The 23,013-nt window shown below is 46.7% G+C and overlaps 1 protein-coding gene across 1 annotated transcript; it reads right to left on the bottom strand.

Annotated features, from left to right (window-relative positions):
- Window positions 1-2,972: 2,972 nt before the first annotated feature.
- LOC129677822 (sperm acrosome-associated protein 7-like) lies at window positions 2,973-22,032 on the bottom strand. The gene is made up of 6 exons (XM_055608442.1): window positions 21,929-22,032; window positions 9,401-9,463; window positions 6,820-6,921; window positions 5,742-5,828; window positions 3,499-3,579; window positions 2,973-3,046 (listed from the first exon to the last, which is right to left on the bottom strand). The coding sequence occupies exons 1-6, from the start codon at window positions 22,020-22,022 to the stop codon at window positions 2,973-2,975; spliced, it is 501 nt and encodes a 166-aa protein (XP_055464417.1). The 5' UTR covers window positions 22,023-22,032.
- Window positions 22,033-23,013: the final 981 nt, after the last annotated feature.

Below are 23,013 nucleotides of genomic sequence, written 5' to 3'. Positions count from 1 at the left end.
TTTAACCCCAGCACTCAGGAAGGCAAAGGCAGGCGGATCTCTGTGAGTTCGAGGCCAGCCTGGGTCTACAAAATCTGGGACAGCCAGAGCTACACAGCAAAACTGTCTCTAAAAACCATCATCAACAATAACAAAAATGTAGTGATAAAATGACTCCTAATGGTATTCTGCCGTAGGAAAGGATCAGTACCTTGTTCTGTCATCAGTGAAACTTCCTCCTGCAGCAAATCGTAACAAATTTGGAGACCCATGGTCAGACAGCTACACCAAGTGAGAAACCTTAGAACACTCAACCCTGATTAGCAAGTCTCCGTCAAATCCTTGCCCTCAGAGCTACAGAAAGGATGGGAAAAGAATGTAAGAGCCAGAGAGGGTGGAGTACACCAAGGAAACTAAATCAACGTGAGCAAAGCTCATTTGAACTCTCAGAGACTGAAGTAGCAGCATCGGTCAGCACTAGGTCCTTCACGACCAACAAATGATAGACTTCCCAGGTGGGTTTGTGTGTGTGTGCGCGTGCGTGCGTGTGTGCACGTGTGCAAATGCTTTTATTTGGTTACAGTTTGGTGGCTTGTTTTGTTTTTTTGGTATTTTTGTTTTCTGCGTTTGGGGGCTGTTGTGTTGGGTTTTTGGATTTTTGAGAAATAATTTAAAGGTAGGGGATACGGTGGAGGAGAGGATATGGAAGGATGTGGCAGGGGAAGAATATGATTACAATATATTTAAATTTTTAAAAATTTGTTCTTCCCTCATATAATACATCCTGCCTATAGCTTCCATTCCCTCTACTCCTCCCAGTTCCTCCCCAGCTCCCCCTACCCTATATAGAGACATCCCCACTCTCAGTTAGGAGTGCCCCCCAAAACACCAAGCTCACAACTATAACATGCAGAGGGCCTAGCACACAGACCCGTGCATGCTCTGCAATTGCCTCTTTAGTCTCTCTGGGCCCTCATGCACACTGCTTAGTTGAGTCCATGCTGTCCTGTTGTCCTCAAACCCTCTGCCTCCCACGGTTCCTCCTTCCTATCTTCTTCGGAGTTCACTGAGCCCCAAGGAGAGGGACTGAATGTAGACCTTCCGTCTGGGCTCCCTCTCTGCCTAGTATTTGTCTGTGGGTCTCTACAGCCTCTCTGAAGATGACTGGACTAGTCACCAATCTATGAGTATAGCAGAATATCATTAAAAATCATTTTATTAAGTTCCTTCCTTCCTTCCTTCCTTCCTTCCTTCCTTCCTTCCTTCCTTCCTTCCTTCCTCCCTCCCTCCCTCCTCTTCCTTCCCTCCTTCCCTCCCTCCCCTTCCTTCCTTCCTTCCTCCCTCCCCTTCCTTCCCTCCTTCCTCCCTCCCTCCCCTTCCTTCCCTCCTTCCCCTTCCTTCCCTCCTTCCTCTTCCTTCCCCTTCTTCTTCCTTCCCTTTCCTTTTTCCTTCCTTCCTTTTTTCGTTCCTTCCCTTTTCCTTCCTTCCTTCCCTTCTTCCTTCCTTCCCTTCTTCCTTCCTTCCTTCCCTTCTTCCTTCCCTCCCTCCTTCCCTCCCTCCCTCCTTCCTCCCTCCCTCCCTCCCTATTTTGGCCTATCCTCCTGGTCATTCAGACACTGACAAGCACGAGCATGAGCCTCACATTCGATCAGTCACTGGTTGTCCACTCCCACAAGTTCTGGGCCACTGTTGCCCCCAGCACATCTTATAGGCAGAACAGATTATAGATTGAGGTTTCATGGCTGGGTTGGTGTTCCAGTCCCATCATTGGAAACCTTGCGTGGTATCTTAGTCAGGGTTTCTGTTTCTATGGTGAAACACCATGACCAAAAAGCAAGTTGGGGTGGAAAGGGTTTATTTGTGCTTACACTTTCACAGCACTGTTCATCACTGAAGGAAATCAGGACAGGAACTCAAAAACAGGGCAGGAACTTGGAGGCAGGAGCTGATGCAGAGGCCATGGAGGGTGCTGCTTACTGGCTTGCTCCCCAAGGCTTGATCAGCCTGCTTTCTTATAGAACCCAGGACATTAGTCCAGGGGTGGCAACTCAAAATAGGCTGGACCCTCCCCCATCAGTCACTAATTAAGAAAATGCTTTACAGCTGGCTCTTATAAAGGAATTTTCTCAACTGAGGTTATCTCCTTTCAGATGACTCTAGTTTGTGTGTCAAATTGACCTAAGACTAGCCAGCCTACCTGGTTACAGAGAGGGTGGTTCAGGCTCTGTATCTTCTGTTCCTGAGGGCCCTCAATATGGTCACCCTGGTAGATTTCAGGAAGCTCTCACTGTCCTAGGGTTCCACCCTCTCCATGCCGTCCAATTGCAGTCCTGTCCCTGTAAGACCTGGAGTCTCACTGCTCAGGATCACGCCCTTCCCAGGAACTCTCACAGACCACAGCTCGATGCAAAAGCAAGAGGTTTTATTGCTATCGTGATAGGGTCGCCCCTCCAAAGACAGGAGATGACCCCGAACATGCAAAGCACAGGATTTTTATACCTTTTGCTCTATAGTTTACAGTTGGTTGTTTCTCACAACAGTTCACCCCACCCTTCAAGAGCTCTCTGCACCTGGCTTCAATTCAAAGAATCACTGTTGTTTCTCAGTCCCAGGTGGTCCCCCATCCCCATTTTGAATAATAAAATATAATTAAAATATAAATAAGGGGGCTGGAGAGATGGCTCAGCAGTTAAGAGCACTGATCTTCTAGTGGTTCAATTCCCAGCACCCACATGGCAGCTCACAACTGTCTGTAAATCCTGTTCCAGGGAATCCAATACTCTCACGTATTCAGACATGCAGTTAAAACACCAATGTACATAAAATAAAAATAATTAAAAAAGCCACTTCTCATAACTTAATATTTAAATAGCTAATTTTATTTTGTGCTCACTGAGTACAGTCCTCCTTCACACAGGGTGGTGGTGCACCCACTCTGCTCTGTCCCCAGGTGCGGGCAGCGGCTTGCCCCTAGCCAGGCCTGGTACTTAGAGCTAGATTAGTCTCCCCAGGAGTTGTCTGGTTCTCCTGCTTTTCTGATACTTCTGTTTTTTCTTGAAATGAATTCCTGTTAGGAAAGAGATGCTCTTAGTACAGCGCTTAGTCAGGCTGTCGCCACAGCCTGGGTCAGATTCTTGTAGTCTCATATCAGTGGCACTGACTCCTCTCTGTCCTGTTTGGGATTCTGGAGGCATCTGATGGCTTCTGGTGACATCAGGTGCCCTATAGGCACACAGGTGGACAATCATGGCGGCAGGAATGGGACACAGCTGGTAGGACTGCATGCACAGCCCGGAAGCAGAGAAACACCAGTGCTTGTGCCCAGCTCACTTTCTCCTTTTAAACAATTGCCGTCCATCTCTGCGTGTGTGCGTGTGAGTGCATGCATGCCTGCGTGTGTAACAGGGATGGAAGGCAGGCTTGTCAGCAGGCTCCGTTCCCTGCTGAGTCTCACTGGTGCTCTCTGCTTATCTGGGCCAGGAACCCAGCCCATGGGAGGATGCCGTAGCTTTTGCTTACCTATAGCTCTTCGAATAGTGTCAATCACTCTCTCCAGAGCTTCAAGGCTTTTTAGCTGATAAAGTCTTTCTTTCTCCTTATCTATGGAAAAGTTAAGGACAATGAATAGATTCCACAAATATTGTTTAACTGCAGGTGATTTGGACCAGGCCATCTGGGTCTCAAAGTATAGGGCGAGCATGTTGTGTGGATTTCTTTATAGCCCGCTGCCCCATGGCCGCCAGGAGAGCAGTGAGCCTGTTCCATGTACCCCTGCAGCAGCCAGAGTTGCTGGCTCCCCACCTGCTCCACCTGCATGCAGCCGTCAGCACTTCCACCGGACCGTGCTTGAAAACAAGCGTTCTGCAGCTGGCTGGCACACACCCCACACACTGCACTGTCACCAACACTCCTGGCTGCCTGGTGCACACCCAGAGAGGGCCATGAGTGGGGCGCCTGTTATGTGCCAGAGACCGACAAGTGTAGCTGTCTTCTGGCAGTCATGAGCATGTGTGGAAGAAGGGTGGGTGCTTTTATTCAGCACAGCACACACCTGTTGTATCCAAGACAGCTCTGGGAAGGGGCTGCAGCTCTGATATCTGCCAGACACCAAGGGGCCATGAGCTCTCTGTCCAAGCAAAGGTGCCTGGCTAGTAGGTCAGCCCGACTCCCTTGCCTGTTCCACACACGGTAAGCCTCCACGTCCAGTAGTGCTCACAGCCTTGCTCACCCACCTGGTTAAATGTTTTCCCCCGGAACTTCCTTTCCCTGGAAGGGGCTCCTGTGTGCTGAGGCTAAAATGGCCTGCTACACTGTGCCTCGATACACTGACTCCCACTTCTGCTCTAGGCTTGGACTTTGTGGATAGTCCATGATGTGATCATGGAGAGAAGCATCCTGGCCACAACTCATCTCTGTGCACTAAGGAGCTGAAATAGGGACTGGCCAGAGATCAAGAGCAAAAGTGAGGACTTCACAGTCATCAGAATGAGCCTTGTGCTGAAAGAATGCACCCTGACATGACAGAGCACCAAAGCAGTTCTTGTCAGCTCTCCAGGTCAAAGCAACGTGAGACCCTGCGTCACATCCTCCAGATCTACCAGAAAGCCTGTGAAGTGCCAGCTGTCACTCCTGAGTGTGTGCTTTTTGTTTTGAAATTTTTTTCGTGTGTGTGTATGTGTGTGTGTGTGTGTGTGATCTGTATGCAGGTGCCCGTGCAGGCCAGAAGGCGGCATTACTTGTGAGTTGCTTGACATGGGTGCTGGGACTTTAACTTGGGGACTCTCCAAGAGCAGCAATTGCTTTCGATGGCTGAGTCATTTCTCCAGCCCTGTGTTTATTTGAGCAGCTCAGGATCCCCTCCACCCCCGATAGCACTTCAGGACCTCTCACCTATGAGACTACTCTCTGACTCAGTCTACTCTTGCCTGCAACTATGCAAAGGACGGCCCCTTCAGTTTGGATTTCCCTGTACGCTCCCTGACTGTAGGCAGGTAGGAAAAGGATCCTCACCCATTTCTCTAGAACCCGTGAACTGATGAGTGGGACAACCTTGGCTTAGGACAGTCGGGTTAAATAGAACTGTGCTCTCTATGCCATGAAGCACAGTGCCATTATTTTTACTCACTGCAAGCTTCAGCAGCTGGGGAAGCCGTGCAGGATTGAAATGAATGTCCCCAGTCTCACATAGCGCTTTTATACCAATGTATTAATACATCCCCACTCCTGTCCCCGAAGACACAGCCTGGTCCCACACGAGTTACTCTGCAGTTATTGTGTCTGTGTGTCCTGTGCTCCACATGCCCTTCATTGTATCGGGTCTTTTGAGCAGAGAGCTGTGTGTCTCGTGGATGTCAGTGGAGGCTAACTCATCTGATGGAGGGAGGCTTTTTTTTTCCCCCCGATTTCTGCCCCACCCCGGGGACATGCTTCTCTCATGTGTCCACACTTATCTGTCTGCTCAGCTAGCCTTTCTATTCCGGGAGCAGTGACTCACGTGGGAGTCTGGAAGAGGACTCAGCTGTGTTCCTCCCTACTAACTTCTTGTAGACTTCTTCAGGGCCACCCTGGGTTGTACAGGGGTAGCTAGAGGCAGTTGTAGGATACTTAGCTTCGGTGAGGACTAGCCCCCTGAAACATCCTGACCAGCTGAACCAGCTCTAGCAGAAGCACTGCCCTCCCCTAAGTAGAAGCGTCCAGCTGCGCCTGCCTAGCTGGGGAGCCCCAGTTAGGTTCAGAGCCTGGGTAGGGATTGTTATATTTACCATCAAAGGTAAGGGTTTTTATGGTCCCAGAAGATGATTCCATCATCTCATAGTTGTTAGCAGCACTGGATTCATTCTTGTCGGCATCTTTGATGAACATAAAAGAAACAGGAAAGCATTTTCCTCTTACATGCTTGTCAACATTTTTGGCTCAAGTCCTGTTTTACAACACTGGGCTAGAAGGATGGCACAGTGTTCAAGTTCTAGTTGAAGCTGGGTGTTGGAAAGTTCATTTTTAAAGTTTTATTTATTTACTTACTTATGGATATGAGTACTTTATCTGCAGGTACAGCTGCGTGCCAGAAGAGGGCATCAGATCGCATTATAGATGGTTATGAGCCACCGTGTGGTTGCTAGGAATTGAACTCAGGACCCCTGGAAGGGCAGCAGGTGCTCTTAGCTGCTGAGCTGCCTCTCTAGCCACCTAGAGCCTGGTGGTTTGGGACTAGGCAGCTATAGGATAAACAAACCCTGAAATCTAGTCACATCTGAAGCGTTGAGCCCTGTTGCCTCTGAGTGCTTTTCCCCCAGAGCCTCTTTTCCCCCAGAGCCTCTCTCTGTCACCATCTGGCCACATCCTCCTTCGTGCCCTGTGCTGGCCCATCTGCTTGTACAGTCTCGAAGTGTGTAGCTGGGCTGTGAAAAGTATGTGCTTCATCTGTCTCCCGCTCTCCTTCACCTTGGGCACCTCATACGCTGTGCCTCAGCCACATGGTATGACAGGCGGCCTTCCCTTCAAAGCTGTGGGTGAGCACAGGAGATGGCATGTGCCAGTGATCTGTTTCATCCTGAAGCCTGTGTTCCTGCAGTGGCTGAACCCCATTCGTATCCCAGGTCTAAGAACATGGATGAATGTGACCCAGAGATTGCCCCAGAATGAAGAAAGCCTCCTCTACCTTGGAGGTGATGCCCTCCACATCAGGAAGACTGTAACAGTGGCCTACATGGTTTCTCTCTCGTGTCTACTTGTTCCTGCCAACCTATGGCTGGTCTAGCAATTGCTCGTGAGTAGGGTCCTTTACCTAGTGCCACAGGTCTAAAGATATTTGCAGTTGTAAGGGTGAAGGGATATACTTGCTTTTATTCGTTATTGTTTGGGGTTGTAAGGTTGTTGATGGGTTTTCATATTCAAAATATGTTGTTTTTTCTGGATCCAAAATCTCCCGGACTAGAATTTCATCTTGGAAAAAACACACAAGAGAATGTTAGAGGCATGATGCAGGGCAGGTGTTCTGTGAAGAATCTGAACTTAAGGCGGCCTGTCAGTACTGTGACTAGGAAACTCAAGGAACTTGTGGACAGTGGCCGTAACTGGATACTTTATCTGGGGAGGCTGCCCATTCTGCTGCATCCCTGAGTTCAGAAAGATGGAGGTTATCTGAGTTTCTCCTGAGCACCCCTGAAATCCCTTGATGCTCATGTGTCCAAAGGCCTGATTACTCAGTGGCCCTACTGGGAGGTGATGGACCATCTTTAAGAGATGGGGCCCAGTGGAGGTCTCGAGAGGCTGTGAGATCCTGGTCTCCCTTTGTCTCTTAGCTCCTGGGCCATGAAGTAAATGTTTTATCCCACCACACTCACAGCATGATGGGTGGCCCAGTTGCTCCAAGCAGCAGAGCCAACCAAGCAAGGGTTGGAAACTCCAGAACCAAACCAGATAAGTCCTCGGTCTTTTAAGTGGTGAGTTCTGGCATTTTGTCATAGTGAGGGGAAGCTAGTACACCCTTCAAGGGCACGATGCCGAAACCTAGCCCCAGCCCTGATCCCAACTCACTTTCCTGCCCTACTGTCATTCTGTCCTGACTCTGCCATCAAATATTGACAGAACAACTTTCCTGTTTTCTAAACATGTTCAGCTTTTCTTTTGTGACAGGGTCTTAATGTGTAGTATAACTTGGGATGGCCTGGAACTCACTATGTAGACCAGTCCTGCCTTGATCCAAGAGGTCTGCCTGCCTCTGCCACTGAGAGCTGGGATAAAGGCTGCCGCACCCAGCCAGCCTTTCTTCTTTTACGTCCCCTCCAAGGAAGTCACCTGAGTCCTGGACTTTGTAGCCAGCCAATTCCAGCTCTCATTCTGGTTCTTTTCTCACTTGGCTAGAACAGGGATGAATTTCCTCATGTCTCTGACCCTCAGAGTAAAATAGAGTGCTTGCATCTGAGCCTACAGCACCCAGCATTGTGTGGTGATCATGAGGGGAGCTCAGTAAGCCCCAGCTGGCCATTGCCTCTGTCTCTGCAGCATGATGGCCATCCTGACCTGGGACACCACTGGGAAGCTAATAGAGCTTGTGTGTGGTCCACACACAAGCTCTATTTGTGTCCAATGAGGCCACCTGTGGGGTGGGAACTAGGTCTCCTGTATGTGACACAGGAGTGGTTTAAGAGGCTGGTCAGAGGGAGGGAGGGACTGGGAGGGAATGAGGGATCGGGACACAGCTGGGATACAGAGCTAATAAAAGGTAACTGATAAGAAAAAAGAAAATAAAAAAAAAGAGGCTAGTCAGGGCAGCATAGGTAAACTGGGACCATTCATTCACTCCTTCCTGTGATCAGACAGTTGGTGATGATAACCCCAGCACAGACTCTGAAACTTGCAGAGCTAACTTCCCTGGAAGAGGTCCTTCCTGGGACCATCAGAACCTTCCTCAGAGACTCAGCTCTGAGAGCAGCTTCATAGTCACATCCTGTGTGCCCTTAAGTCTACTCCTGACCCGATTTGACCGGTGACTGTGGGCAGAGAGATGCCCAGGAGGTTACACCTTTCCCACAGTGTTCCAAACTCTTAAGATGCAAGTCAGACTCTGCTTAGATGTCTTCTCCAGGACTCGCTCTACCAAGTGTGAGATGAGGGGTGCTACTGGGCAGTGAGCATAGTTCCCAGGACAGACCGGGGCACATGGACGCAGAAGGAAAGACAGCTGGTCAAGACAGTTAGCCTCTGGGTGGGAAGTACACAACAGACTTTGCAGACTGTGAGGAAGACTGGCTGCTGCATCCGCCACTTTACGTTGCTGACATGCTGGGCTTTTCTACCAGGTGGACCATGATGGTTTGGAATATGGCTACCAAAGAACTTAGCCCCACAGCTACAGTTTGTACTCTGCCTTTGATGGACAGACCAATGGTCCTCACCCTGCTTAGCCCCAAGCCCTTGCTGGAGAGTTGTAGGAAACCCTGAGGTACCAGGTCCAGACAAGGCCCCAGAGGCTGAAACCCTGGGGAGAGGCCATGTCCTCCCTACCTCCCTCTGGACTGTCCTGCCTGCTTCCGAGGCTGAGGAGCTCTCCTCAGGCCTCTCACTTGCACACACATTACGTCAATGTATTCAGCTAAATGTGGCTTCTGATGTGGAAGGCCTGAGCAGGGGTTAATATGGGGTATTTGAAACAAATCCCCAGGTAACAAACTTATTATTGGTCTCTGGACACACTTTGAGAGACAAAGCTCCAAGTGTATTTTGATTCTGACAATTATTCTATGACTTCCGTAATTTAGTCCACACTAAAGCTGTGAGCCAGATGAACGTGGTTCTGACCTCAGACCAAATCAGTTTCTCCAGTGCCTGTGTCTGACACCTTATTTTCTGGGAAAGACCTTGGTGAGTGCCCTCCCCATCCCTCACCAAGGACCAGGGGTTCCGCCTGGGAAGTCCTTACCGAACACTGTAGCTATATCATCATCCAGAGCTTTATAACTTGGCAGTTGTCTAGAATCTGAAACTGATAGGGGGAAAAAATCCAATAGTTTTACAGCATTACTTGATTTTTCACCCACCTCTCTGTGAAGAGACATTTGTGAGGGATGGCCCCAGTCTACTCTAGAGATAGGGCCCAGTGTGGAGTGCTGGTCTTTCCAGTGTGTGCTGAAGGAAGCCCTCTGGGCCTTGAGTTTCTCATATGGAAAGTGGGAAAGGTGTTACCCATGGGGCAGCTGTGTGGGTGGAGCCCACAATTTCCCCAGGCACCCCAGGCACCCTGCCCTCCCTGTCATTGGAGTCACCCTTGTGGAGGGTAAGACAGTGTCCATGCTCAGGAACAACTCAGCTCCATGGGGGCAAAAGAAGGAAGAGGATCACATGCTTCGTTTGTAGGAAGCAGCGCTTTGTCTCCAGCGTGGCTGGTGACACCATCTGAGTGGCCCAGGCTGGGAAGCTCCAGCCTCGCATCCCACCGGAGCACCCCAGAGCGCAGCTCAGCACACAGTGAAGAGAAGCACTTGCCAGCCTCTGACTAAGGCTCCCCATGTCGCCAGCCAAGGACTCGCTTGTCCTGCGTGAAGACACCTCATGCAAGTTTCTCTGAGACCCTGGGTGGCCCTGCACATTCACTTGTGCTACCTGGGGTTCTATGAGGGGGAGGACCAGAGACTGGTCCCCTCATTCCTCCTGCAGGAGCAGAGCCCTCCAGGGTGGGCTGGCTGCAGGTAAGGAGTGGAGTCTGATGAGAGAGATGAAGAATTCTGTGGCGCTTGTCTCCAGAGCCCAGAGCTGTCTTATCTGTGATGTCTGCTGGGAATTCTGAGGACCAGTTTTTCCTCCACTCTCTCCTTCCATCCACCACACACTTCCTCCTTCTGACATGCCCTTTCTATCAGGGGCTGTGCTGGCTCTTGACCTGGCACATCCCTTAGTTTGAACTCAAGGTTGGCTTCTTCCAGCTCCCAGGTCCTGGGGTCCCCGAAGATGGCAAGCAGAGCCACCGTACCTTCCCTTTCTGGGGTACAGAGCTCTGTCTGGGAGAACTAAAGTTGCAGCTAAACCAGTGACAAAGCTGTTCTCAAAGGCTTTAATGACGGACAACCTGCATCCCAATGGCTCATCTGCATGGCTCAGAACAGTGGGATATGTAAGGAGGTCTGTGGTGGTGATGACAATTGCTTCTCAGTGTGCTGACCTTGGTAAACCAAACAAACAGTACAGTTTCTCTTTGCATGAGACATTAATGGAGCATTACGAATGGGTACAGCTGCGCAGCGCCAGCACTTTGTTAAAATATTCTTTTCATCTCGTGTCCCATAAACAATGGAAGCTTTGTGCAAATCAGCCGTGTGCACATGCGTGGTGTGTATTCTCATGTTGTCCTGCCTGTTAACTCGCATTGTCAAATGTAGCTGCTCTACCGCGCTCTTCCTGTTGCCACCTCCTTCTAAGAGTGGCAGCTTCAGACAGCACACACCTACAAGGTCGGAGGCACTCGGATGTCTTATCACTGTCCACATGAGCACATTCTGGCCTCATGAAGTTCACTGTTGAGTTCTGATTCACGCCGGTTAATTTAGTGAACACGAGACAGAGCCCTTCTCCATCACAAGGCTCCCATCAACTGCGGTCCTTCTAAGTAGACTGCACCTCCCCGTGAGGAGACCCTACACGCAGTCACAGCTTTTCTCCTGGGAAGCAGTGGGAGCGCCCAGAATGGGGTGAGGATCCCTGTGTTACCACTCTCAGGGCAATGGAGAAACACCTTGGAGGGGGGTCACTCAGGGCTATGGCCAGTTCTCGAGCAGAGAAAGACCTTGGGCTCATGCAGCAGTATAGCCAAATCTCGAGCTAGGGAGACCTTGAGAGACTCACACATGGTTATGGCCAGATCTCTTGTAGGGTTTGTCTTCCTCCCTCCCTCCCTCCTTTCCTTCCTTCCTTCCTTCCTTCCTTCCTTCCTCCTTCCCTCCCTCCCTCCCTCCCTTCCGCTTCCTCTTCTTCTTCCTTTTCCTCTTCTTTCTTTCTCTCTCTTTCTCTCTTTCTCTTATGAGACAGGGTCTCTCTACAAAACTCTAGGTATTCTGGAACTCGGTTTGTAGACCAGGCTGGCCTTGAATTCACAGAGTTAGGCCTGCCTCTGCCTTTGGAGTGCTGGGATTATGGGTTTGTGCTACTAAGCCCAGCCTAGACCTTGTGGTGACCATTCTGAAACTGATGAAGATCGTGAGGGTCACGCAGGGGTTAGGTGAGGTTTCAAGCTAGAAAAGATGGATGGGATGGTGCTCATTTTGACCAGGTCTCAGGGAAAATGGCTGGACAGCATTGAGAGCAAATTCCGTAACAAGGCCAGCTGAGAGAGTCTCAGGCATAGAGCTGTGCCCAGGGGGGACCAGTGCAGCTGGCAGAGAGCTGTGCCCGGGGGTGGGGGGTACCAAGGGCAGCTGGCAGAGGTACTCATGGGGGCAAGCGTCCTGTGCCTGTCCTGGACCCTTCTGACGGCCAGTGCTATATATGCCGTATAAATGACCAGACTGTGTTCCCTGAGGAAAACAGAAGACTAGCCATACTCATACATAGGTGGATTCTTTAACTTTTAAAGAATAGGGAAGATAAAAGCCCCAGTCAACATAACCCAAGGATGTGTAGGTAGAGGAAGGCTAAAAGTCCACCCCAACACATTTATATCGTAGCAGGGATTAGCAGGACGAAGACTCTGAGCCTGAACCTGTCAAAGCTCGTATCTTGTTAGTTCATTCACTGTAGGCAAGTCCAGAGGAGTCCACATGGCATATTTTCTGCCTCTGGCATCGTGCTTTTTAGACTACCAGAATGACAGTGCTCTTGTGAGACTGACCAAGAAGGGAATATATACTGTGTTCATCATAGCCCAAGAGCCAAGGAATATGAAACTCAAGTTCGATAGGGGTTCAAGCAAAAGATGTGCAACAAACCAAGATTCCAAACTCTGTCAAGAGCATACTGCTCATTGTGGTGGCCTGCACAAGGTTAAGCATGGATGGGGGAGTGCCGGGTCCCACAGGAAAAGGAGGGAGGGAGAGTCACTCTCTGTAGGCAGGGCCTCGGGGTTTGTTCATGCCTGTAGAGGAGTACAGATGGGGTTATGTGTGGGGCACATGTGGAGCTGGACATAAGGAGTGATGGTGAATATGGTCAGTATATACTGGAAAATATGTGTGGAACTTTGAAAGAATACAAACTATTGTTAAAATAAAGAATAGGCTGCTCACTTAGAAGGCCCATGTAGAATAGTGGAACAAATATCCATTCCAACAGATGAACAAATGTTGACACAGAAACAGGAGATACATGAGAACACTGGGTAACAGGACTCTTCCAACACTCATGATTCTCCAGTGACCAGCTCTAAAGATATCTAGATGATGAAATGACAAAGAACAATTTCTAAAATGGTCTGTAAAGTCAAAGAGACTGAAATACATAGCTGAATAAATTGCAGATGACAATGTTGGACATAAGAGTATTTCAGTAAGGAGGTGGAGATTCTGAAAGAGACAAACTGGACACTTGGAAAGGAAACACCAGTAAGTCATCCAAGAATGTGGCAGAAAACATCAGAAGATACACTAGATCAAGCAAAAAAGAGACTGCCAGGGACTTGAAGCCAAGGCTGATATGTAACTACATTCAGAAATCTAATAAAAAACAAAAAGAAGAAACAACATACAAAAGCAACAATTAAGCTGGGTGTGGCAGCACTCACCATTAATCCCAGCACTTGGGAAGCAGAGGTAGGCTGGTCTCTGTGTGCTAGTGGCCATCCTGCTTTATCTAGCAAGCTTTGGGCCAGCCAGGGCTACATAGGAAGACCTTGTTTCAAAAACACAAAACAAACAAAAATGTCTTAGTCACTGTTGAGTGAAGAAACACCTACTAAGGCAACACTTAGAAAAGGAAGCATTTACTGGGTGCTGGCTTTCAGTTTCAGAGGCCTAGTCCATTATCATCATGGTGGGGAGCATGGTGGCAGGCTTGGCAGAGATGGTGCAGGAGAAGTAGTTGAGAACCACATCCTGATCTGCAGGCAGAGAAAAATAACACTGGGCCTGGCTTGGGCTTCTGAAACCTCAAATATCATCCCAGTGACACACTGCCTCCAACAAGGCCACACTTAATTCTTCACAAATAGTGCCATTCCCTGATGATTAAGCATTCAAATATATGAGCCTATGCGAGCCATTCGTATTCAGACCACTACAAAAAAGAAAAAGCAAGCCCCAAAACAAAATCAACCATTAAAAGATCAAATGAACATATAATCAAAACAGATGGGGAAAAAAAGAGGTACAGGAGAAATGACTTGAAAACCTATTCAGTAAAGGTTTTACTCCTAGCAGGCTGTCCTCAGTGCCACACTGTAGCACATGCACATCCCTACACTAATAATAACTAAATGCTACTTTATTTAAAAAGAGGAGCTTTATATAAGCATTTGCATTGAAAAATCAGAGCTGAGATAAATAATTCAGTGACTAACTGTAGGCCTTGGAAAAACAAGAACAAGCCAAATCCAAAATCAGTAGGTAAAAATAAATAATACGATCAAGGTAGAAGAAATTGATGAACTAGAAATGAAACAATATAAATGATTAATAAAAGAATTGTTTCTTTGAAGATTAGCAAACCCTTAGCACATTTACCAAGGAAATAAAGACCTAAATACATAAAATTAGAGATTAAAAAGGAGGCATCATAACAGAACAATGAAGTTCAGAAAATCAGAGAAAGAACTTAAATAGAGAGGGAAAAGCAATGGGATTGAAGAAGTATTATTAATAATAATAGAATAGTAAAAACTCCCAACTAAGGAAACCCCCAGCTCAGACTGATTTGCTGCTGAATTCTACCTTAAATGTATTTATTTAGGGTGGTGGTGGTGGTGTGTGTATATATAGAGAGGATGAATGTGTGTGTGTACAGGTATGTGTGTCCCATTGTACACTTGTGGAGGTTAGAGGAAATCTTGGGAGTCTGTTCTGTCCTGATACCTTGTGGGATCCAGGGATGGAACTTCGGTTGCCAAGCCTGTGTGTAAGAACCTCTATTTGCTGAGCTATCTTCTGGCCTCAGACTTTAAAAGAGCACCAATACCTCCTTTGAAAGTGTTACATAAAACACAAAAGAAAGGAACACTGCTAAATTTTTTATGAAGCTATTATCTTTACACACAAAAAGATAAAGACAATAAAAAATTATAGACTGATTCCCTTGATGTACATAGATGTAAAAATTCTAAATGAAACACCTAAAAACTGATTTTAAGAATAGAACATAAAGGTCATTTACCATGATCGAGTTGGCTTCATTCTAGAGCTGCAAGATTGGGTGTATAAAAATATACATATAAAAATTAATAAATTAATCCAATATCTCGTAGACTTAAACAAAAAACCCATATGAATATCTCAATAGATGCAGAAAAGGCTTTTTACAAAATTCAGCATGGCTTTGTGATAAAAATGACGAACTATGTCACAACATAATAAAGGATATATAAAAAAGTCTACAGTGAACAATATTACCTAAATGTGGAAAAACTAAAAGCATTTTTACTAGAATAAACAAGACAAACATATACTCTCTCCATTCTTATTCAATATAGTGTTTAAAGGTTTAGGTAGAGCAATGAAACAAGGGAGGAAAAGGGATACAAACAAGGAAGTCTTGAAGAAGTTAAAGGACCCGTATTTGCAAATTGTACAGTTGAATATTTGAGACCCTCATGTTTCATGTAGGGCCCATGAGAAAAATCCTAGGTCTAAGAACCACTTTCTGCAAAGTGGCTGGATGTGCAATGGGCAGACATCAGTTTCCTTCCTATAGAACAATAACCACCACGCTGAGAACGAAAGTAGGAAAGTAATCCCACCCACACTTGCCTCAGAAATATACTTTGGAATAAAGTGAAAGGGTTATGCAACAAAAAGTTTTAAGCCAAAGAGAAGGACTTAGAATGCACTGGCATGGGGAGAGAGCCCCAAGCCCATGGACTGGAAGAATTAATACTGTGGAAATGTCAATACTTGTGTGATGGTTGATACTGACTGTCAGCTGGGGTGGGATCCAGGATCACCCAGGAGACAGTAATCTGGACATTCGGATGAGAGATCTAGATCAGATTAATCGAGGGGTGAGGACCAGCCCTGAACGTTGGTGGCACCATTGCCCAGACCGTGGTTCTAGGTGAGTGAGGAGAGCACAGACTGAGCGCTCTATTCATCATCCCAGCCTTAAACACATGGTGACACTAAGCTCCAGTCCCCTGCTGTCTTGATGTGTCCTTGAGTTGTGAGCCAAAATAAACCCTTAGTTTTTCACAGGTGTGGTATCACAGCAGGTAGCTAACATACAATATTTGTACCTATTAGCTGGCCCTTGCTGTGGTAAACCTCTGTGGGGTTCTTTGCAAGTGGTTGTGAAGAGCTTAAGATAGCCTGAATATAACTCCATTTTGAAATAAAGATCTTGACTGGGAACTGAATTCAGGTACCAGGAAGTATCACAGAATGTACACCTGGCAGAAAACAAAGTTAACTCTCCTAGCAACAGCCTCCAGGAAATATAACAGAATAAATGCTTCATAGAAAATAGAGACAAACTCCCTGGCAATAATCAATGGGAATCGGTTGAGAATCAGGTGGGAAAATTCTCCCCAATGTTTCAGATATGGTTTAGAAAAATAGCCATTGTGATTATATGCCTTAGCCATTGTGATTATGTGCCTCAGAAAAGGTCACCCCGCCCTGCTAAACTTCACCCAATTTTGTAACGCCAAGGCTTGTGCCCCCTTGCTTGCTGCCATGGAAACCCCCAGCTCACAGACTTTCCCTTTAAAAATCCTGTTCACTCAGAGCTCGGGGTCCCACTTCTCTACTGCTGCACCAGTGAGACTTGGGTCCCGAGTTCGATCGCTCTCGTAATAAAGCTCTCTTGCAATTGCATCGAGTCGTCTCCTGGTGGTCTCTGAGGGTCCCGTGAACCTGGCATAACAGTTGATGGAAAGAATGTGCAAGAACTTGGAACTTTGAGCTAGAAGAACCCAGGACTGTCTTAAGCAGAGCTTAATGGACTGTGCTAGTGGAAGCTTGGAATGTAAGGATGCTTAGAGAAACATGGACAGTGAGTCCTGATTGATGAGGTTTCAGAGGGAACCTCAGATTCTGCCAGCGAGGGACCATTCTGACAGGGTCTGCTGCAGTTTTGAGAACTCCAGTGAGCCTCAGTTTAAAGTTAACAAACAGGTTTGGCAGAGGAAATCTTAAGATAGAGTGTAAAAGGCTGTGGCTATTGCTTGCTGCACTTATCCAGATCTTCATGAAAATAACCAAAAAAGCTGGGCAGGAAGATAAAAAATATGTGAAATTTGGCAACAAGAGGAGTGTGTCATGATTCCTTGTTTGTGTGTTTTTTTATTTGAGTTAGGGTTTCTCTCTGTAACCGTGACTGTTCTGGAACTCCCTCTGTAGAGGCTGTCTTCCAACTCAGACATCCACCTGCACCTACTTCCTGAGTGCTGCTATTAAAGGTGTGTGCTACAACCAGCAGCAGCAGCAGCCAGGCTGTGATTCTTTTTTTTTTTTTCATTAATTAATTTATCTTTATCCTGAGCAGAGCTTCCCTCCCTCCTCTCCTCCCAGTCCCTTCCTTTTCACTCCCCTTCCCATGCCCCTAAATAGAAGATGATGCTGCCAGGCCTACTACAATCTGATATGTCAGGGCAGGTTGATCCATCGAAGGTCTCCCTCTCTGAGGAGAGAGGCTATGATTCTTAAAGAGAAAACTCCAGCTCTGCACTGGAACACTAGAAAAGATGCCCCAAGGGCAAGATTTGCCAATTAAAGGCTCCACACTATGGAACGCAAATTCATTTGAGAGGAGAGAGGCCGAGCTGATAACTAGCTGTTATTCCAAAAAATACCACCTAGTGACATGTTTCTCCACAGTCAGCCTGGAAGGCACACATAGTCGGACAACTGTGGGCCAAGATGGCTAGCTTCCATCGTAAGCTGGCGACAGAGCCTGGCAGCAGCACCCACCTGGCACTCCCCGTGCAATACGGGTCATGGGGTCATGACTGTGGTTCCAGAAAACTCCAGAGACTGCAGTGGGTGGCAAGGTTAAAATCCCTGCAAGGCATCTCTGAGAGGTCACTTCATTAAACCTAAGTTTCAGCGGAGACCTGAGGATTTTGGAAATGCCAGGACCATGAGATGTCTGCCAGTGTAAGCTGAAGGCCAGCCCCAGAGAGAGGCCATGTGTTCTGCAGGCAGCAGAGCTGGAGAGGCAGGCCTCAACAAACTGTGGAATCCAGATGATTCCAGTCAAGAGTCAGATGCCAGACATGGAGCCGCAGAGTTTGTTGGCTCTGCTGGGTTTTGGTGTGAGCTTAGGTGTGAGCATTCCTTGCTAGGCCTTAGTCCTCCTTTTTGCAATGAGAATGCTGCTTCTGTGCTGTTATGTGTTGGATGCGTGTCATGTTTTAATTTTATAGATAAAAAAATGATGCTTGGACTTTGAAACAGTGTTGGAACTGTTGGGGACTAAATGTCTTTTTATTTTGAGGTGGCCGGGAGCCTTCAGAGATACGAAGTGGGTGGCTGTGCCTTAAAAAGGACTGTGTTTTGGTGTAACGATGAGAGAAGGTGGAGTTGTGATGAACAATACTGTCTGTTTGACATCTAGGGTCATGTCAGTGGCAGCCACTGGGCAAGCCTGTGACACGTTGTTCAGTTCGGGTAGCCTCTGGAAACAATTTGAGGAGTTGGTGTGGGAAGACCTACCCTGAATATGGGTGGCACTAGGATTTGGTCCTGGACTGAATGAAAAGGAGAACCCGAGATGAGCACTAGTGTCCAAAGCTCTGTGCTTTCTAACGTGATGTAGTGTGACAGGCTGCCCCATGTGTGTTCCTGCCCCCATGACGTTCCTGCCACAGTGGGCTATGCTTTTGTTCTATAACAATAAATTTTCATAAGCTGCTTTTATCACATGTCGGCAACTAATAAAACCACCAAAATAAACATACAGACTCACCGCAATCCCATCAAAATTCCAATGCCATTTTTTTTTTTACAGAAATTGAAAATAAAAAGACAACTTAAGATCATTTGGAAGCAGAAAATACCTCAGCTAACTAATCTAAGACAAAGAAATAAAACAAGAATGAAAGAAGAAATCTGAGGTGTTCCCACACCTGAATTCAAGGTATATTATAGACCCATACAAAAACAAGTGAAAAAAAAATCATGGTATTGTCACAAAACAGGCATAATAGACTTCTACAGAACACAGGATCCGGACCAACTGATGGAACTACAGCTGCCTCAGTTTTTGTCAAAGATACTGAAAAGATTAGTTGTAGAAAAGACAATATCTTCACCAAATGGCGCAAGGCAGACGACATATCCATATGTAACTTAGATCTTTATTTCAGCCCTATACGCTCATGTCTTCAATTGGCCAGCATAAAGACTTGATCTCTTTTCCACCCTTCTCCACCCTTTCCCACTCTTTCAGCCCCCTAACACTAGATAGGAGAGGAACAAAGGAGAGAAGGGACAGGGGCAATGTTAGAGCTAGCCTACATTCTGCTGATTAGGGGTGTCGACTTCCTGGGGGCAAGTTTGATCTTTGCCATCAGGGTATCTTAATTTTTTTTTCTTTCTTCTTTGCACACAACTATTTAACAAATCATGACCAACAGCAACCAGCCAGCAGCAACCCCGCTCTGGGGCTCTGGGGGCCCTAACATTTATATAAGCTGAAAAGTCTCCAGATTTCCAAACATCACATAATTGCAGAAACAATCTGCAGGTGGGAAAATCACATCCTTTCTAGAGCAAGAGGCAAATCATAGTCATCTACTATGGATGATCTTAATCAGCCCCACCTCCCCACACCTGGGATTAAAATAAAAGCACATTCCTATTTCTGTGGATTTTTTTTTTTTAAGAAACCAATATTTCCATTATACCTGTCAAAGGGCTGATAGCTAGGGTGTGCACAGAACTAAAAGCTGAATCAAGAAATTGAATATCCCAATAAAAATTGACAATGAAATAAACAAAAAGCTCTCCAAATAAGAGGTATAAATGATCATTAAACATGAAAAAAATGTTTCTTACTCACTGACCATCAGAGAAATGCAAATTAAAACATTGAGATCCCACTCTGAATGGCAGCTGTTAAGAAAACAGTAAGTGCCAGTGAGACAAAAGGAAAACCTGGTGGTGGCTTTCTGTGGAAACCAGTGAGTGGGAAACAAGCTGCTGGTGGGACTGTAAGCTAGTCTCCCCACCGTCAGATTTAGGCTCCTCAGAAACTGCAGCAAGAGTCGTTGTGAGCCTGTTGCTGCACACTCTCCCAGAGGACCACAGAGCAACACACCATGGAGCTGTTTAAACTCTGATGTTTACTGCAGCACAACTCACAATAGCCAAGTTATGGAACCAACTTATGGAACCTACCAAGTTATGGAACTCACTCTGTTGTTAGATTCCTAACAGAGGAATGGATAATGAAAGTGTGCTGTCTATACATGATTGAATCTTCAGGCATAGGGAACAACGAAGTTGTGTCATTTGCAGGAAATAGATGCAATGGGAGATGACCACAGTAAGGAAATTAATCCAATTTCTGAAAGGAAATATCATGTATCATGACATGAAGGTACAGCAAAACTTTCTTGGAGAATGAAGGAGACTCAAGGGAAGGCAGGTGTGATTTGAGTGAAAATAGCCCCCATAGCCTCATGGATACTTCGTCCCAAGTTGGTGGAACTGTTTGGGAAAGATTAGGAGGCATGGCCTTGTTGGAGGAGGTGTGTCACTGGGGTAAGCTTCAAGGTTTCAAAAGCCCAGGCCACCTCCCCCCACCCCCCCAGTTAGCTGTCTGTCTCCTACTTGAATGTAAGGATATAAGCTCTTAGCTACTTCTCCAGCACCAACCATGCGCCCCAACCATGGTGATTATGGTCTCTGACCCTTTGGGACTGTGAGCCCCAAATTAAATGCTTTCTTTTATAAGTTGCTTCCATCATGGTATTTTGTCAGGGCTGTAGAAAAGTAACTAAGACAGAGGGATAGAAAGAAATGGGAAGGAATGTGTTTGGCTTATGTTACACACATCTATGAAAATGTTTCTATGTTTATAGGACTGTGCACAATGAATGTACACAATGAAAACTTCAGCAAGAAATAACTTTAAAGTTACTGCTTAAAAAGTACCAAAAAGCTGAGGAAATGACTGTCAGCAAGGCACTTGCGTGCAATCATGAGAAGCCGAGTTTGTGTCCCTAGCACCCAGGTAAAATAGGAGCGTGGTGGTGCACACCTGTAACCCCAGCACTGGGAGGACAGATGGCTCCCCCGAGCTAGCTGCCCAGGTGGCTTAGCCAATCATTGAGTTCTGAGTTCAGGTTTGAGACCCTGTCTCAAAAAGTGTAGTGGGGATCGATAGAAGACACTCGGTGTCATTGTCTGTTCTCCTTCTGTATGTGCACACATATGTGTGTACGTATGGCTACGGGAACGCATGTACCACGTTAAAAAGAATGCCAATGACCAGGCCAGCCTGGTCTACACCGGGAGTCCAAGACAGCCAAAGTCATACAGAGAAACCCTGTCTTGAAAAACAAAAACAAAAAAAAATGCAGTCATTTAAATTCAAGAACATCTACCCATCCTGAGGTTCCTTTACTTTTGATAAGTTAGAATATTTCTGCAAGTTAGTGAGAGTTGAAAGACAGTATACCGACCCTCCCATAGACTTGCAGGATATTTCAAAGGACTTTATGGACAGAAACTTTGGATGTCTTTCATTCCTCAGGGAACTGGTCCAGTGGTACTTGTGCATAGGCAGGAAGAACACCCTAGTCTGTTTGTGCTGTTGTAATAAAAGATCTGAAGCTGTGTCACTACAAAGAGCATAAATTTATTCCTCACAGTTAGCCAAGTATGGTGTCTAGCGAGGCCTGCTTCCTTGCTCCAGAACAGTGCTCCACTGTTGCATGTTCATGGCAGGAAGTAGCCAGGCAAACCAGCCAAGTGCTACAGACCTTTTTCCTTTTTTTATTTTTAATATTTATTCATTTATTATGAATACAATGTCCACATGTACACCTGCAGGCCAGAAGAAGGCACCAGATCTCATTATAGATGGTTGTGAGCCACCATGTGATTGCTGGGAACTGAACTCTGCACCTCTGGAAGAGCAGCCAGTGCTCTTAACCTCTGAGCCATCTCTCCAGCCCCAGACCTTTTTCATAAAGGCCTAATCCAAGGCACTAGAGAGAGCCCTCCTGGCTCAGTTACCATAAAGATCCCAGCTCTTACTGCTGTCATTATTCCCACCTAGAAGGGACCCTTTCAAACAGTAGCCAAGAAGCACATTACCTGCCTGATTCATGCTATGGTTTTCTATCTGCCAGCCTCCCGGGGAACTCTACCTGAGAACTCTCTAGTCGGCCAGGGATGCACATCTTGCCAGCAGAACAGCAGGAAGACAGATAAGAAGGTCCCCACTCCTCTATTCGTTGCCATGTTTCCCCCAGAAGAAGGAGGAGGCCCTTCCCTGGAAGGTCTTCAGCTTCCCCAGCCTTGATCTCCTGGATACATAGAATGTCCGAGACCTGTGACATCACCGCCAGGAAGTGATCTGGGTTCTTTTTCCTGGTGAATAGGTCTGTGCTTGTTATCTGCTCTCTAGAAGAGACTGATGGGAGTCAACTCTACTTTTCTCAACTGAGTCTCTCTACTTTTCACACTGCCTATACTGTGTCTGCCTCAGTCCCAAGACTATCAAGGACCAGAGAGGTAAGGCATCAGTCAGAATTCTCAATGTGAAGTTCAAAACACAGAATATCTCCTTCTATGAACAGAAGTGCTGGTAAGATGCTGGAGCTGTATGTCAAGACAATTAGCTTCAGATGGTCCTAGAAGAACATGTCTCAGTTCTTCAAGTTCTGGGATCCTGAAGCATGGATGGAGCTTAAAGACTAAAGGCTCCAGGAGCTCAAGCCCCTTCCTTCCTCTCTGCCGTCTGCATTAGCTTCAGTTTCTGTCCCCAAAAGGCCCCACATTCTCTGTTGTCTTCTTCCAGCTCTTCCTCTTAAAAGACTTTTGGGTTTTTCGATATCAGTAAAATCCTCCAAATGGTTTTTTGGTTGACCTACCTGTGCTCCATACTATCCCTGGACAGATCCAGCACCCAGAATGGGCATAAAACTTGCATCAGTTTTGCATCAGTTCAGAGAGCCAGTGGATGGACCTTAAGCATAGCTTCATACCCAGTAATCCTGGATCAAGGCCAGCAGTACCCCTGTGACTCAGAGCACCCATTGTGATGTGCCCACCAGGGTTCTTGGGCCTTTTGCTCCTTATTGCTCATATGGGATCCCGAAAGCACCTTACCATTTCAGTATTCTTCTTCTCCCAAATGTCTTTTTAATTCAGTGTCAGTTCGCTGTAGTTCCACCTCTTGGATGTTGTCATCCAGGAATTCTTCACATGAATGTGTTGCCCCATAGTCTGT

This window comes from Psammomys obesus, unplaced genomic scaffold, assembly GCF_907164565.1.
Source record: "Psammomys obesus unplaced genomic scaffold, mPsaObe1.curated_primary_1811, whole genome shotgun sequence".
Lineage (NCBI taxonomy): Eukaryota > Metazoa > Chordata > Mammalia > Rodentia > Muridae > Psammomys > Psammomys obesus.
The sequence above is the reverse complement of the archived record's forward strand: the minus strand, read 5'-3'. Positions and strand labels throughout refer to the sequence as shown.

What these genes read in the sequence shown, in the direction of transcription:
- LOC129677822 (XM_055608442.1), bottom strand. Translation starts at nt 22,022, where the DNA reads ATGGCAACGAATAGAGGAGTGGGGACCTTCTTATCTGTCTTCCTGCTG. An exon ending in TGATATAGCTACAGTGTTCG is followed by an intron (nt 6,922 to 9,400) that starts GTAAGGACTTCC and finishes GTTTTTTCCAAG; the next exon opens with ATGAAATTCTAGTCCGGGAG. An exon ending in CCAAACAATAACGAATAAAA is followed by an intron (nt 5,829 to 6,819) that starts GCAAGTATATCC and finishes TGTTCATCAAAG; the next exon opens with ATGCCGACAAGAATGAATCC.